This window comes from Xiphophorus maculatus, chromosome 18 (genome assembly GCF_002775205.1).
Source record: "Xiphophorus maculatus strain JP 163 A chromosome 18, X_maculatus-5.0-male, whole genome shotgun sequence".
Lineage (NCBI taxonomy): Eukaryota > Metazoa > Chordata > Actinopteri > Cyprinodontiformes > Poeciliidae > Xiphophorus > Xiphophorus maculatus.
In genome coordinates this window covers 30,088,535-30,104,973 of record NC_036460.1, presented here as the reverse complement: position 1 = coordinate 30,104,973, position 16,439 = coordinate 30,088,535, and the positions used below count along the sequence as shown (strand labels likewise).

Genomic DNA, 16,439 nt, shown 5'->3' with positions numbered 1-16,439 from the left:
AAAAGAAAAAAACTAAATAAAATTACCAGAAGCATTGACTGGTGTGTCATTCAAATGATATTAGTCATTTGAATTTGACTAACATCCTCTTCTCGGTCTTTCGGGTCTGAAATGACGTCGGCTCACTCCAGACTGCCTCGACTCTTTTTGGGAAACCTTCCCATAAGTTTTATGAGTGATTTTATTTTTGATTCTTTGACATCAGACACGTGTTGAACAAGAAGGCCATGAGATTCCACGAAGCTGTCTCTGAACTGTTCTTGAACTAATCTGAATCTATTTATTCCAGAATAGCTTATCCTGCGAAGTATTGAATTTTTTTAATCTATGCTGAAGTGAAAACCCATCTTTTCTCCTTGGCATATGATGGAAGCTGAATATGAGACTCCCTTAGATCTAATAGTACTAGATGGTATCTTATTAACTTTATTTGTTTGTCGTCTCTCTTGTTTTAAGGTGCTTTCACACCAGTCTTGTTCAGTTCGCTTTAATCAAACTGTAGTTCGTTTGTCTAGAACTGCAGTCCGGTTCGTTTGGGGGAGGTGTGAATGCTCAATCCAACTCTGATGCAGCAGCACCACAGGTGAGCAGGTGAACAGGTTTTTCCACTGGTTTGAATTGTTTGACACAGTGAAGTGCGAGTGCAAACGTATTTTTGTGTGAATAAACAGTAAAGCACTTTGGTCAACTTCAGATGCTTTTAATGTCCTGTTGAAATAAATTCACACTGACACATCACTGCACTAGACTGAAGCCTAGTCTCATCAGTTGAAGTGCTTCGCATGTTCTCTTGTCTGGTGATACATGTGAACATGTGGATTATTCATAGTTGAGTAAATGTGCTTAGGGAATAACAATAGGTCTAACAGAAGCTGAACAGCATCCGTGGAACAAAATGCAAATAACTTATGTAAAATCCAACACTTGGTGCAGAGGCATCTGATGTTAAGGATCAGAACCTGTGATTTGGGCCACATGTGAATCTGTGGATCGGCTAGTGAAAAAGGACAGCTGCATAAAGCTTTACTTTGACTGTTTAGCTCATTCCTCTAATGATTTATTGCAACATTGCTTTGTTGTTGAAATGAAACCAAAACCACAAGTTCTGAAGCCACAAGAGTTTCCAATCTGTTCACAATTACCTTAAAACAAGAAATATTTAACAACAAGGGATGAATTTCTGTCCTTCATTAAAAAAAAATGTATTTGTCACAGAAAAACTAAAAGTGATTCTTAGTTTCATGATGTCATGAATTTTATGATTACCTTTTGTCTGAGTTCTGTTTTTTGGTTCTTGTGTTTTCAGCTATTTCTGTATTTTTCTTTAGTTAGCTGTTTGTGCAGTACATACTCGATTTAGTATCATATATGGAAGTAGCACAAATCTGTGGGGTGAAAAGATTGGAATTGGGACGTTCAGAATGCCATGAAAAAGTTGCATTTACCGTTCCTGCTGTGTGAACAAAGTCTTGTTCATATCAGGAGAAGAGGTGATGGCACAACTTGTGTGAAGGACTTAGACTTAGACTTAGACTGACTTTATTGTCATTTTACATGCACAGGGTGTATACAGAACGAAATTTTGTTGCATACGGCTCAGGACAATGTTTTGAGGTTCCAATGTTGTGAGGTTACTCCAGAATAAAATAAAATACAGTATAAAATATGAATATAAATATGAATATAAAATATAAAGTGCAGGACTGACAGTAAAATGGAGGTTACTTAGCTATGTATATGTGCAAGGTATGAAGTGGAGACCAGTTTTTGAGTGCAGTCCAGTTAAGAGTTCAGCAGTCTGATGGCAAGTGGGAAAAAGCTGTTTCGGAACCTGGTGGACCTGCACCGGATGCTGCAGAACCTCTTTCCAGAGGGCAGCAGGGAGAACAGTCCATGGTGGGGGTGTGAGGGGTCACTGACGATGTTTCGGCCTCAGGACACGCAGCGCTGGGATGAAATGTCCTGAATGGAGGGAAGGGGGGCCCCGATGATCCTTTCTGCTGTCCGCACCACTCTCCTCACGTTCTTCCAGTCAGAGGCGCTGCAGCCTCCACACCACACAGAGAGGCAGCTGGTCAGAATGCTCTCTATGGTGCTTCTGTAGAATGTCTTGAGGATGGGCGGGGGCAGGTGTGCTCTTCTCATCCTCCGCAGGAAGTACAAGCGTTTCTGTGCCCTCTTGACCAGAGACGTGGTGTTCACAGTCCAGGTGAGGTCGTTAGTGATGTGCACCCCCAGGAATTTGGTGCTGCTGACCACCTCCACAGCCGAGCTGTTGATGAGCAGTGGAGCGTGGCTGGGCCGGTTCTTCCTGAAGTCGACGATCATCTCCTTCGTCTTGTCAACGTTCAGGATCAGGCTGTTGTCTCTGCACCAGTCCACCAGCTGTTCCACCTCCTCTCTGTAGTCCAGGTCGTTGTCGTCTCTGATGAGGCCCACCACCGTTGTGTCGTCCGCGAACTTCACGATGTGGTTGGTGGCGAACCTGGGGGCACAGTCGTGTGTCATCAGAGTGAACAGCAGAGGGCTCAGGACGCAGCCCTGAGGGGAGCCTGTGCTGAGGGTGATGACATCGGAGGTGTGTTGTCCGATCCGGACTGACTGAGGTCTGTCGGTGAGGAAGTCTAGCAGCCAGTTGCGCAGGGGGGTGCTGAAGCCCAGGTGTCCCAGGAGCAGTCGGTGTTTGTTTCAGCAGGGTTGGTCATGTGACAGTGATAGAGATGCAGCAAAGGATTGTGGGGAATTTAACTGAAACCGGAAAGCAGTAGTGAAGTCAGTGTTGTGTTTTTTTTTTTTTTTCATGGTGTCGAGAGGTTTAATAGATAAAATATTGGTAGATATTGGTGATCAGCCATAACGGCTGCTTATCGGATATTGATAGCTGCTCAAAATTTCATATCGCAGCATCCCGATAAGATCATTATACCCATATGTGCTTCTTCAATTGCATGATACTCTGCATTGCCTGATGACTTTACGTGGTCCACAGAAATAAAATCGCAGGAGTGACTTTTTATCTCACATCAACGTCTTGATTGATCAGCTCATGGACAGTGAGCAGTGTGTACAATCCACGTTAACTACCTGTGCCCGTTAACACCAATAAGGTAATGCGCACATTCAACCAGGGAGGCAATTAAATGTCTCATCGAATCAGTTTTCACCAGTGCTCAGTCCAAATGCAGTCATCTGGCAGGATTACTGGAGTACTGTGGGAGGGAGAGGAGAGGAAGCGGGTCTGGGACCGAGCAGCCACTTCCTGCCGTGTCTCGCTGAAGCAAATGCGAGGGGCAGACGGTGGGAGGTGGAGGACGGCGGCCGCTGGAGCTGCTCCAGTCACTGTTTTGGCAAAGTTAGCACTGGGACAGATGGCCCGGCCGTCGCTGAACACACACCCCGTACACACAGACAGACACGGAGAAGCCCCTGACTGAGGACGACACATGAGCACATGCACAGAGGGTGCAAAGAGGGGGGAGAGGAGGAGGGAGGCGGGGGGAGAAGTGCCAGCGGATTAATGCACCGCCACCTACAGACAGAAAATGTGTGAATAAATGCACACACAGACACACACTTAGTCTGCACCAAATTAGGGATGAGATTAAATGCCACATCAAATCTACTTTACCTCCCCAGGCCCTGGTCCTGTGGGCCCCTCCTTTACAAAATGCAAAACATAAACAGCAACTGGGCTCACAGATTAGTTTTGTGTACCAATACCAGGCGACAGGGCTGTTATAAAACATTACTTTAGTCACCAAGTAATCATCACCCTTACGACTAATCAAGTAATCACATAAAAACTGTCCTGTTCTGTTGTAGCTACTTATATATATATATATATATATATATACAGTATATATATATGAAAGAAAAATAGTAATGAATTCCGGTCTGGTAATAAAACAATTCCGTTCCTTTTTTTTTAAATAAGAAAAGACTTTATTGCTCAAACAGCAATAGGATTCAAACATCACTGTTAGTCTGAAGTCTAAAAAAAACTATTTTATAAAATATATTGCTAATCTTTTTTATATTTCTTTTCATACTGTTACTCTTCTTGATCAGCAAATACATTTAATTTCTAGCCTAAATGTATTTCCCTGCACATGTTTAACATGCCAGACTCTGTGCTAACCTTGGCAGATAAACATCGAGGAGCATGGAGGTCATGCTGTAGTGAAACTACTGCTAATTGTTTCTTTCCAAGTTTGAGGAAACATGGTGGTGGAGCTTACAAACCTGTCAGATGAAAATGACACATACCACAGGGAGCAGGGAGCAGAAAGAATGTTGCGTAGTTGATACAAAAGCGTGGCAGGAATGTGATATGACTGCGTCAGTCAGAGTGGGTGTCAGGAGAACTTTCCAAAAGTCTCTAATTTTCCTTTTCTTAAAAATTTTCGGTGAGTCAAATCTACCTTTAGAGGTTGAAGTACGTACAGTTATAATGGAGAGGGAGTCTTCTCTCTGCAGCTGCATTGGTTTATGAATTTTTAAAATGTGCCAGCATCGCACTGAGAGCACGTATCCAGGCTGAGGCAGCAAGGCACGGTCTGAAATATGATGTTGTGAAGGTTCATATTGATTTTCATACAAAAGCTGGATGGCTCCAACTCTTATCCTGTGAAAATGAATAATTTAATTTTCAGCTTCACCACTACCTGTGATTTTCCAAATATATCCTTCAAACTACACAGACGTGATAGTGACACAGTACAGTTTGTTTTGCTTTAAACGCTCTCTGTAAAAAATTGATGTGAATGTGAATGTTATCCACAGAGTGTACAAATAAGTTAAACCTACAGTATATTCCAAAAGTATCCAGACTGAACCTCCTAACTTCTTCAGATGCTTTTCCTGCTTGGGAATGGTTCTGCTGTCCATGTATCGATGTCTGATGTTTCAGAGAGGAATACCACAACTCCAACATGCAAACACTTATCCAGCATGACCAGATTGTATGACTGTCATTCACTGATGAAGTGAAACAAAAATTACATTTTTTAGAGCTGTACAAAATATCAAATGACTCTCCTCCTTGCTGTTTTCATTATGAGGAATACATCAACCTCAAAGGTCTGCTTGCAATATTTGGATAGGACATTTTGAATGTGTTTGATTGCATTAATGCTCTGCTATCTGAATATTTTTTGTCCTGCTTTGTGGACTGTAGCAGTGACGACCACAGCTGGTGTATATCTTAAAAAGTTGAGCTGCTATAGCTCACCGACAGACATTAGAAAAGAAAGATAAAGTCAAGAAATGCAGGTTATCTATATTGGCTTTGCAATTTCTCGCAAAACTACCACAATTACATATTACTTGTCTTTCTTTTTACACAACACCAGCATCAATTCTTCCTTGTGTATGATCTTGTGTAACGTACCATGTATTAGAGTTACAGCTCCATTAATTCATACAGTGGAACCCTTAGAACATGGAAAGAGTTATAGCAAAAATAAAAAGATAATTTCTAACTGTAACCAGAGAATACATCTGTATAACCTTGATTAGTCAGGGTCACAATGACTCATTCACACACATGAGGTTTAATATGACACATTGTGAGATTCTGCTGTTGTCTAAGAGCTCTGAATGCTAGTGATTTAGTTTTAGATACAACAATGGGGGTTGTGCTATTTGTCAGCAGTCAGCTGGAGGGAAACCCAGGGCCAAGTGTGAAGCTTTCTGTCCGATTGTCTGGGGAGAACCTCAAGGTAGTCCGCCCACTGATGTGTTTATTCACCTATTCAATATGTCTCATTCAGAGGGGGAATCCCAGCAGGCCTGGACCCGATGAATCAAACTGAAGGTCATGCAAATGCTGACAGTGGAATTCATTTAGGCAACGGTGGAAGTAAGTAAATAAATAAATACAGGAGGAGTTTAATACCAGGACTACCTGAAACCTTCTTCAAAAACCAAAAAATGGTAACAAAATCTGTTTAATTCAGGGTATTCCAAAAGAGTAAACAGCCCTAATTACCCGCCTACATGAAACAAAGTGATGATTCATTTCTGTTCAGGTTCAGGTGTTTGTGTCTCATAATTTGAATGAATCAGATCTCCCGTCACAAGATGTGATGCACTCGAATTGAGGAGAAGCAGACAAACAAAAACACGAGATATGGAAATCAGTGTCTCTCTATACTCATATTTGCATATTTGCCAACACAATCTTCTCTACAATTCAGAAATGTACCTATGCAAAGGATGATAGCTAAAATCCACCAATATTTAAGTTGAGACCCCCTTTAAAACACATATGACTGGGCGTGCCGCGGTGGCGTAGGGGACAGCGCGATCCATGTTTGGAGGCCTTGAGTCGCGGGTTTGACTCCCGGACCCGAACGACATTTGCCACATGTCTTTCCCCCTTTCCTGTCAGCCTACTTTCATATAAGGGACACTAGAGCCCACAAAACAAACAAAAAAAACACGTATGACTGCCATTTTTTAATAGTTCACACATGTTTATATCCGCCAATACACACAGTATTAATGGAACTGTCGCAGAAACTAATATCTACAATCTTCCTTATTTTAGCAAATTAGTGGAAGGGAAACGTCTGGCTGCTTTGCCAAAGACAGACAGTAGAGTGTAAAAAAGAACTGTAATGATTTCCCAAACTGCATTTTCCTTCAAATGTTTTAGGGACACTATTCAAAAAAATATGCAAATACGCTCAATTAGAAGTTATGTTTTAGTGAAAATTTTGATTTTGTCACTCGTAACGAACAATGATACATTAGATTGTATTTTCTGTTGAGGCTTATTTGTCAGGTTAAAAGTACATTTTGAAAATAACTTCGAAGCAAGTATCAAACCTACTTTTCAATAAGCCCAAGCTTCTGTAGAAAATGTTATTACTGATCTGATGTCATATTCTTATCTTAAATGATGGGTTTCCTTTAGCGGCACGCAAATGAAGAGAAATAAAGGTTTGAAAACATTGAATATTACTGTAAGCAAACGCGTTTTTATTTTAAAATGGTTGAAAAAACATACAATAAACTTATCTATCCTCCTGCTTTTCCAAAGTCTCTATCCTCTTTTGAACAGGGGTTTTTAGTGTTTTGTCAAAAACACTACAAGGAAATTTTGAAAAGATAAATGGCGCAACCATAATATCTCCACACCAAAGCAATGCAAAAATTTATTATTTATGATGACAAACAGGAGTGCCATGTAGCGAAGGTGACACATGAATGAGTTTCCTTTTTCTGTTAACAGAAATTTAAACCTGGTTAAAATGTGTTAAACGTGTTTACATGTGAGCTACAGCTGCTATCAGTGAACTCATGAAGTAGCAGAAACTAGTTCAATGTCAGCAGCTGCTCCTGATTTCTGGGAACTCATCACTGTTTGCTTTCCCTCAGAGTGAGAAAAAAAAGCTGCGAGATTCACCACAAACAAAATGAAACATTAAGCTGAACTAAACTTCTAATTTTCTGAGTGTTCCTGTATGAAAATAAATGCCAGAAACCATTGTGACTAAAATGTTACCACTGCAGTTTTGCAAAATATGCTAATTTTGACGCAGATTAAAGAAAGAAAAGAAAAAAACACCTAATCCAGCACCTTGCTTTGTTACAGACTGGAAGCCGATGTGAGTGTCCTTGTTCATGGGAGAATGAAACATCTTTTCTAAATTGGTCAAATAAGTTAAAACTTTCAGCAAGTTTGCATGTAGATTCTTTCTTTCTGCTCCACAACCATTAGCATGAGATGCAAGCTGGCCTCCTCGGTAAGCAGTGGGACTACCTTTCATTTCCTCCAGCCTCAGTGAGACATTTGAGTAGAGACAATGGGCCTATAATCTGATAGTGCTGTCTGTTTCCGGACAGAGCTTCAAATGGACTACAATACCATCCCCATGCTGAAGTGCGCCAATAAATGATGACAGCGATCGTCCTCTCCTATTTCAGGAAGGAGGCTAATGACATTTATCTAACCTTGTGCGATGCAGCCGTATGATGACGATGCATCAAATGCATGAATGAAAATAAATTAGATTCTTAAAATCTTGTAAAAGTGTTCCCATTAAGCTGAAACCATCGTCTGAATGCTGCTAACGTAGCAAAAGGCTCACAATCATCTGCACTTCAAAGGCACCCAGCTTAAAAAAAAAGAAAAAGGAAATGATTCAATAATTCATGAGATAGCAACTCCACACCGCTTCAGAGTTCCCATGCTATATGCGGCTCATACAGATGAAACGGAGTTAGCATTCTGAACATTTTCCTTTTCCTCCTTCAGATCAGAAAATATATGCAGCCTAAGAGCTGAGCTATACAGAAAATGTGTTTAGTGTGCTCCCAGCTGTGTCACAGGAGACCAAGTTTGCAGTTAAATATCGGAGTTTATGACCTTTCACTGCGTTCAGATCCAGATCAGGAGATTAGTCTTTCTGCGTGTCAGTTTGGACAGCAGCTGGTATAAAAATAAATTCAACATAATCTACAAAGGAAGTGACAGTCTATTCATCAGAACATTAGCAGGCAACAAATGCATGTTGATTTAACATAGAAAAGGTTTTTTTTTTTTTTTTCTATTTTCAAGAAGTTGTCCTAAAAGGTCCAGGTTAGCCCTTTGTTAGCGACAGCACTGTATCTGTTTTAATGTTCGAATACAAAACGTTAATGGATGTGAGTCATAAAAAGCATTAAAACACTGTGGACGACCACTTATTCGCTGTTCAGTATTCTCAGATTGACTCATTGGTGGAACATAACTCCAGATCATTTGCGGGACACACGTCCGTTTCTGGATTGTCTTTGTAGCGTCGGCTCATTAGCGCATGTGCTAAAAGAAATGTTTTTTTCTTCTTGTATTTCATTGTAAACGTAAAAATATTACAAAATACAAAAGACACAAATAACGTTTGAGTCACATTTTGTTACGCTATTTTCTGAAAAAAAAACTATGACATTTACATACCTGTGAACAGTAATTAAACGTGAGGGAAGATGGAGAAATAAATTAATATTTCACAATGAACACATGGGACACAGTCTTATCCAGTCCAATAACACCTTGTGTTAATCTCATAAAAGATGTGTATTATTCTTTTGTCCGTCATGAAGCCACCAGAGGGCGCATTGATAATATAAACACGTTAAAGTCATGTGAGTCCAATAGATAAATATCTACTGAACTACAAATCGTTTTAACAAAATTATGACAATTGTTGGTAGTTATGACAATTAAAGCATTGTCTAGGCAAATAGGTCATTTTATAGTAAGTAGCATTTCCATTAATATCATAAATACATGTTACTTGTTTATAGATCTACATTTTAAGAATGATCCATACGCATTTTTTTACAATGCGAAGTATTATAAGAGATGCAAGGAGTTGTGAAATGTGCAAGAATTTGCTTGAAAGTAAATACTCACAAACGTTTTTTGTACATATTTAGTCTGCTTTACTCCACCTGTAATGTGTTTGTGTAGAAACAGCTCCTGGTTTGGGGAAGTGTGAATATGTCACTGAACTCTGATGCAGAACGAAAAAACAAACTCTGGTCCGTCCATAAACCTCGGTCTTGGTTCGGCTGACGTGGACTCTGGCGTGGTTTTGAATGCATATGTGAATGCTAAGCACACCAGAGACAACTTCAAAAGCAAGAAACGGACTATAGCACACGGCATTCTGGGTAAATACAAGCAAAACGAACATGTGGTTGTTCGTTTTGTCTTATTGTCTGACAATAAGAGAGATGGCTTATTGTCAGACGTGGAATGAAAAGGAGGTCAGATGAAAATATAGCTGGCTTTGTTTACATTTCCTGATGAAGGAAGTTGGACTAGGTGTCTTTTTCGTTTCCTTCAGTGGTTGCTGGTGCAGCGCCACCACAGGTGAGGAGGGGAACAGGTTTTTCAAAGGGTTTGGTTCACTTGACAGTGCACTGTGAAAGCGAATCCCACCAGCTGTAAATGTAACAAATGTTGCAATTTTGGTTCCTAATCAAACCAAGTCTACTGGACTATTAGGCGTGAAAACACCCTATATTGTATCAACAAATGCTTTAGAATAACTGGTTCTACAGTTAGTACCTTGGTTTCAGCTGCACTCAAAACATACATTTCATCTTCTTGCATTTCTTCCAGTCTGTTCCAATGTATTGCTGTTTTAAAAAAATCTATGCTGCTGCTGCTTTGCAACACCCCAAAAGGCAGAGACTTACAAAATACAACACTGTCTTAAGAAAATTTTACATGCACAAAACACGTCTTAATCATCCAACAAAAAATATCGACATCAGTAGAGTTGTGAACATTTTGTCACGACGCAGCACTACAGTACCACACAAAGACAGTCGATCCTGAACAAATCCTTTGTACCCTCGTCCAGTCAGACATTTACACAGCTCTTAAAACAACAAGCATGACTCTGCTTCATGTATAATTGATCATTACATTAAGAGTTGGCTGACATGCACATGGCTGACATTTACCACGCAAACGAGAAGCACCTTGTGACTTCCTGGAAGCCTTTCCTCTCTGGGAAGAGGACTGATGTGAAAAAAACAATCAATTCTGTTTTCAAGCTATTCATCTTCACGAGTGTGTGCAGGCGACTCACGACCGCTTCCTGGTGCCAGGATGATGCACTTCTTCTCCAGTTTCCATCTACGTGTTGTTGTCGTAACAATTCATATTTAGAAATGCTGTAGTACCGGAATTAGCTTTTCAGTTAATCCAGCCTGATAATCAGCTGGCTGGACGCTGAAAAATCTGATCCTTTTTCTGATCAGTGAATGCATCATGAGTAATAATAGCCAGCGGGTTTTGCACTTTTGAATGTAGAAACTGAATGAGGAACACTCAAATTTAGGATCAGTTAAGTGTTTTTTAAAAAAGGAATGAATTACAGCAAAGTTTCACTGTTTTGTTGTTTTTTAAAGTAGGGTCGGGACTTTAACATGTTCATTTTTACTAATCAATTACATAGAAAAAAATTTTGCACAACCATCTGTTCTGTTTATGTACAGTTTCTGTAACTGCGTATTTCTGGTACACCTGTAAATCTGACACATAACTGATATCCACAATCAACAGTGATGGATGACGAAGCAGCTCGTCTTTTTTCTACTTGGGGCATATTTTAGCTTAAAAATCAATCTGATGGACGCTGTTAAACACTATACTTTTCTTCAAGTTGTACTAAGTTGTACTAAACTTGAAGCCTATCAGCAAAATAGCATCTCAATGCTAAACATGTTGCAGCAGGACAGAAGTCTCCAACGCTATTGTTAACGTCCACATTTCTAAAGAATAATTTTTTTTTAAAGAAGTTCCATGAATGATCAGGAGGTACAGAAACACTGGTAAACTTAATGGGTAGAATAGCACTTTGCGCCAGTCTGATGGTGCGAGGTGCTACCACTCATTTTAATTTTTAGCCTCTGTCTGTAATGAGAAGTTAGGGGTTTGAAAATGGTGCCAACCTTTTGGGCAATCTCACATTCAAGGTAAGAATCTACGTTCTCCAGGGATACAAATGGAGACTGTTGTTTTAGTCATGCTAAGTGTATGAATGCTAATATCAGGTGCTAATCGCCATAATCATTCAGTTTTTGTTTTGTTTTACAGCAACTGTTCTCTCACTCAAACACGTCACCTCTGTTTCTGGTGTGAACAACTGGGAACTGCTAACAGCGGGAGAGCCAGGATTTTAGTTTTTGATTTATTTTTTTATTGGTGTCTGTAAGTCAATGCTTTATAAAAACTGCAAACAAAATTTCAACGGATGCCACTCTTCTAATTTTTATTAGTTTACATAATAATAATAATAAAACAAATAGCAAGCAGACCCAAGGTTAAGTTTGCAACCTCAACCAATTCAAAATGTTCTTGTTCTCCAGACCAAAAGTAGTCTCCTGGTAATAGGGAGATGTTTGAGAATTTTATAGCAACAAAAGAAAAAGCTGAAAATGCTCAGGAGAGTTAGTGGGTCAGGGTGCTCAGGTTGTAAAGGAAGGCCAGACGTCGTGTCAAAGCCTGTAGAGATGATATAAAAGAGGTTGTGGCTTCCCTCAGGGAGTCTGTATAGAACCACTGCTGACCTGCCTGGGGGCCTGCCATCATATTCTGTGTCCATTCAGCAAACCACACACAATGTGGAGCATATGTCTGACGGGGAGAGGTCAGAAGATTCCCAATGATGGCCGAATGAATGGAAAAAAGGAAAGTCTGTTGATATTGAGGACAAGTACAAGCTTTCATTAATGATTTCCTACAGCTGTGACCTAGTGGGAACAGGGGGCGTTTATTTATTTACTTTCTCAGATAATCTTATGAAAGATTTTTTTTTTTACAATATATTCAAGTTACACTTTTGATTATAAATCAGCAATCAAGTGGAACCTGCAGAGGATAGTGAGGGAGAGCTGAAGGATTTATTGGAGTGTCCAGGATCAGGAACAGATGTTGGATCAACAGTTTATTATGCACAGTCTGAAGTATCACATTAGAAAAAGCTGATGGAAATGGCAAAATTGGGAGTAACTATATATATATTTATATATATATATATATATATATATATATACATATATCAAACTTTTATACTTGCTTGAGGTGGTTTTTGGCTCTTTTCAAAACGAGTTGATGCGTGAAAGGGGAGATGGAAACACATTTACAGAACAAGTTCTGACGTGGTTCACATGTCCAACCAGTGATGAGCCTCTGCCTTACCAGAGGCACAGAGCTCAAAGAAAGTCCAAACCATCAGCTCATAACGGAGTTGGGGGTCTGTCCAGTTTTCTGAGATTTGTTCTCCATGCTAGTATGCAACTTCTACTTCCTGTTTACTGCAGCCAGCCCTAGCTCCAACATCTGATGAAATTCCAAACTAGGAAATAACGTCTAATTCGCATTTTTCTTTTTATCTTTGTTGCGGCTTTTCAAAAGTTTGCTTACAATTGGAAACATACTGTAGCTGTTGTTACAGATTCTGCTGCCATCAGGTAAGATGGCAAGATCAAAAACAGAATCAGGAGGCTACTTCACAGCTTTGAGATGCAAAAATACTGAACTGCTGTTGAGAATATGAATTTTATATTATTGCACTAATTGTGTTTTTATCTCTTTATGATGTTTTTTTACACTATTATGCAGCCCAGAAAAACTTTACCCTGTTTTGTTGCATTCTACTTAGCATAAAGCAAATGCTCTCAGAGAAGCATACCGTATTCTTCAGCTCAGCTTTTTTTCACATTTGCTCCTCTAACCACATAATCTCACCTCCTCATCTTAGGCTACATCAGTCCTTCCTCAAGCACAACTTCAAGAATGAAAGAGTTAATCATGCACGCTCTTCAGAATTAGGTTTTCCCTCTGTCCGGGATAGCCGAGTTAATTTTAGACATTCAATTTTTGCGTTCATTTCACATTTCACACTTGCCACAACAGAGCTTTTTGTGCCGACTTTAAAAGTTACAATGCGTGGGCTGCGTTGCCTCATGTTGAGGTGACAGAATGTACAGCTGAAAGCAGAACTGCTGCTGTTTGGGACAGTCACAGTGACGGGCCTGATGCCAAACTATCTCCTTTTCCTTGGGTTTTACATCACTGCATGACATTCACAATACAGAAGAAGTAAGAAGTAAACCAAAAATGGATTGACTTTGCAAATTATTCCTCCCCTAATGTGCATAGCTGTCAGTGTTAGGCGCCAGTGCATTTAATGGCCAGTTCACAATGAGCTCTAACCTAATTAAAGGAATTTGCGATTAACTGTGCTGTTTGTACATGACAAACATGAACCGAGCTCAGCGTCATTAAACTGCTGTCAGCTGAGAAAGAGAAACGGCATTTTCCCTCCAAGGTGAGAGCGAGGTGACTGCTGTGTGTCCTGCGCTCGGTTCAGCCTGTTATGCATGCATGTTAAAGTGTATGCCAACTTTTTCAAATGCCACATTTAGCGTTATAATCATCACAAGAGAAACAGAATCTCTCTTCATTTTCAGCATCCTAGCAAAATTCCAAAAGGTTTTTGGACCAAAACTGATATTTCAAACTAGCTTAAACTGAATTCATCTTCGCAAAAATCCCAGTTTCATTTGAAGAAAATTAACCTCAAAACATGATGGGACCACCACAGAGCTTCAACATGGGTATGAAGAACACATTTTTCAGTCATGTGCGGATTTGGAATTATGACCCAAACATTCAGTTTGTTCCTATCCAACAAAGTTCTAGGAGGTTTAAGGATGTTGGATGTTGCTCTGCACCCATTTTCCGTGGGTCACTAACATCACAAAAAATAATAATAATAATTTAATCAAAAGGTGCTTTACGAAGTATTACTTTAAGGGTGTTCCTATGTTTAAATCAAAGTGACTTGTGTATGCCATAAATGTGGTGGTTTTTCTAAAATCGCAGTGGAAGAAAAAAAAAATACTGAAAGGTTTAATGAAATTCTCATTTCTATGAGAAACCTGACATTTTAACAGGAATGTGCTGCCCCGTTACCATACATACGTCTCCCGCCTACTACTGAGAGCTCAAAGCGCTCCGGCACCTCCAATTCTCCTCTTAGACCGTTCCACAGGTAAGCATAGCTGAAGCAATAACTCTGATAATTTCATGTTTATATATTGATTTTTTTTTTTCTTAGCCGATTTTCTTGTTAAACAGAATCAGATTTTAACTCAAATAAACTATGATTGTCAGTAAACTCCACTAAGCTTGGAACTAATTCTTGGTAATAAGGATCTTGCACAACACTGGAAGCACTCAGAAACAGACAGACATCACCAACTGAGTTCACAGAGGTATTTTTGACACGTACTGCCCCAGTGTATGTAAACCCTGACATACGTTTTAGTGTAGGTAAAGTGCTACTCATTTCCTCGGCATCATAGATCATCTCACTTAACCTCTGACACAGACTCTAACTTCGGCTTCAGATTTAAATGGTTCACCCAGAAGAGGCCGGTACCACATTCAGGGTTGACTGAAATAGCAAACAAACATACCTTTCTTTGATTAAACTGGATGAACGTATAACTAGGCATGCTATGAGAGAAAATCAAACAACTTCTTAAACTTTTAGAGCCACATGGCCCCAAAGAAAATACACAGCCATGAATTTAGTCAGGTTTTCATTGCAATTAATTCATGTATGAAGTGATATTATTTTTATATAAGTATCAAAACATGCTATCTTTAAAGTTCTCTTGTAGAAAGTATTATTAATAAAGAAATGAAGACAGCCAACATACAACAAAAATCATTCTGTCCCAGCGTACCTATAATATAATTATAACTAAGCACACATAATTATTATAATATTTTTTATATGGATGCAGACATTTCTAGAAATGATGTGTTTATATGGAAGCGTTGAGAGAAGAAAGTACAAAACTATCATTTATTTATAACTTTCATCAATAAAAAGAACCCAAACCCGCCCTGGAAGCTCCACATTCAGGCAGGGAGTCAAGACTTCAAGCCTCCTGACTGACCAACATGACAGCTGCTCTTTAACATGTCAGTAACTAACACCAGGGCCCTGAAGTCCCACATAGGCTTAGAATTAAGTATTTACAATTAAATCGTAACACTTATTTGCCAGCCAAGATACAAAACAGTAATTCTTGCTGCTCAAAGAGCTCCAGAAAATTGCTTGGTAAAATATGAAGCTAACATTTACATCCCTTAATAACTAATTCAGCTGTTCTTGCCAATGCTGACCGCTTCACCGCCTGACTAATTCTGACACTTTTTTTCGGTCTTTTTAATTTTTATAAACATTTTTCATGAGTATAATTATTTATTTTCCTCCCCTGTTCCACTCTAGTGTTGTGTCGAGCCCTATTTAAGGATGAGCAGCTAACCGGAGAGATGCCTCGCCTGACCGGTCCGCTGCTCCTCTCAGCGATAGAGCTCTCCCAGCGGCTGTGTCCCCAGCTGCACCCGCCTCCCCACCCACCACCACCACCACCACACACACACACACACACACACACAGAGCCATACGTTGTTCGGGTCCTGCTACTTACGCCCTGTGCCTGGAGAAGCCCATGGACAACAGCACGTCCAGGTTGGAGCTGGATTTCATCGAGCCCGGTCGGCTTTGGCGAAGCCTCCGGGGGATAATTTTGCTGTACAGGTCCTCCTTGGCCGCCATAGTCCAGTCCTCCACCGGCGTCAAGCAGTCCTACCCCGAGTCCGTTACAGCTCACGGTCAGACCCGCGGTTAGTCCATGAGCCTCGGCAGCTGGTCCGCATGAGCTGGAGAGCTGAGGCAGCGGGAAGCACTGAGGGGAGCGGAGCCGAGAGCAGCGCTGTGCGGCTGCTTCTCCGCCCACTGGAGGAAACTGCGAATTAGATCCGATAACCGAGCCTATAGAATCCAGCGGAGTGGACACACAAAACTACACAGTTACAACAGAACCGAGAGAAACACTGCAACTACATCCAG

The 16,439-nt window shown here is 40.2% G+C and overlaps 1 protein-coding gene across 1 annotated transcript in view; it reads right to left on the bottom strand.

Annotated features, from left to right (window-relative positions):
• The window catches only part of LOC102235066 (ubiquitin-associated and SH3 domain-containing protein B-like), a 46,701-nt gene extending 30,313 nt beyond the window's left edge, over positions 1-16,388 (bottom strand). Inside the window, exon 1 of the mRNA XM_023351762.1 lies at positions 16,018-16,388. Within this exon, the coding sequence (XP_023207530.1) occupies positions 16,018-16,145 (128 nt within the window). The 5' untranslated portion in view covers positions 16,146-16,388. The remainder of the gene's footprint in view (positions 1-16,017) is intronic.
• Between the last annotated feature and the right edge of the window lie 51 nt (positions 16,389-16,439).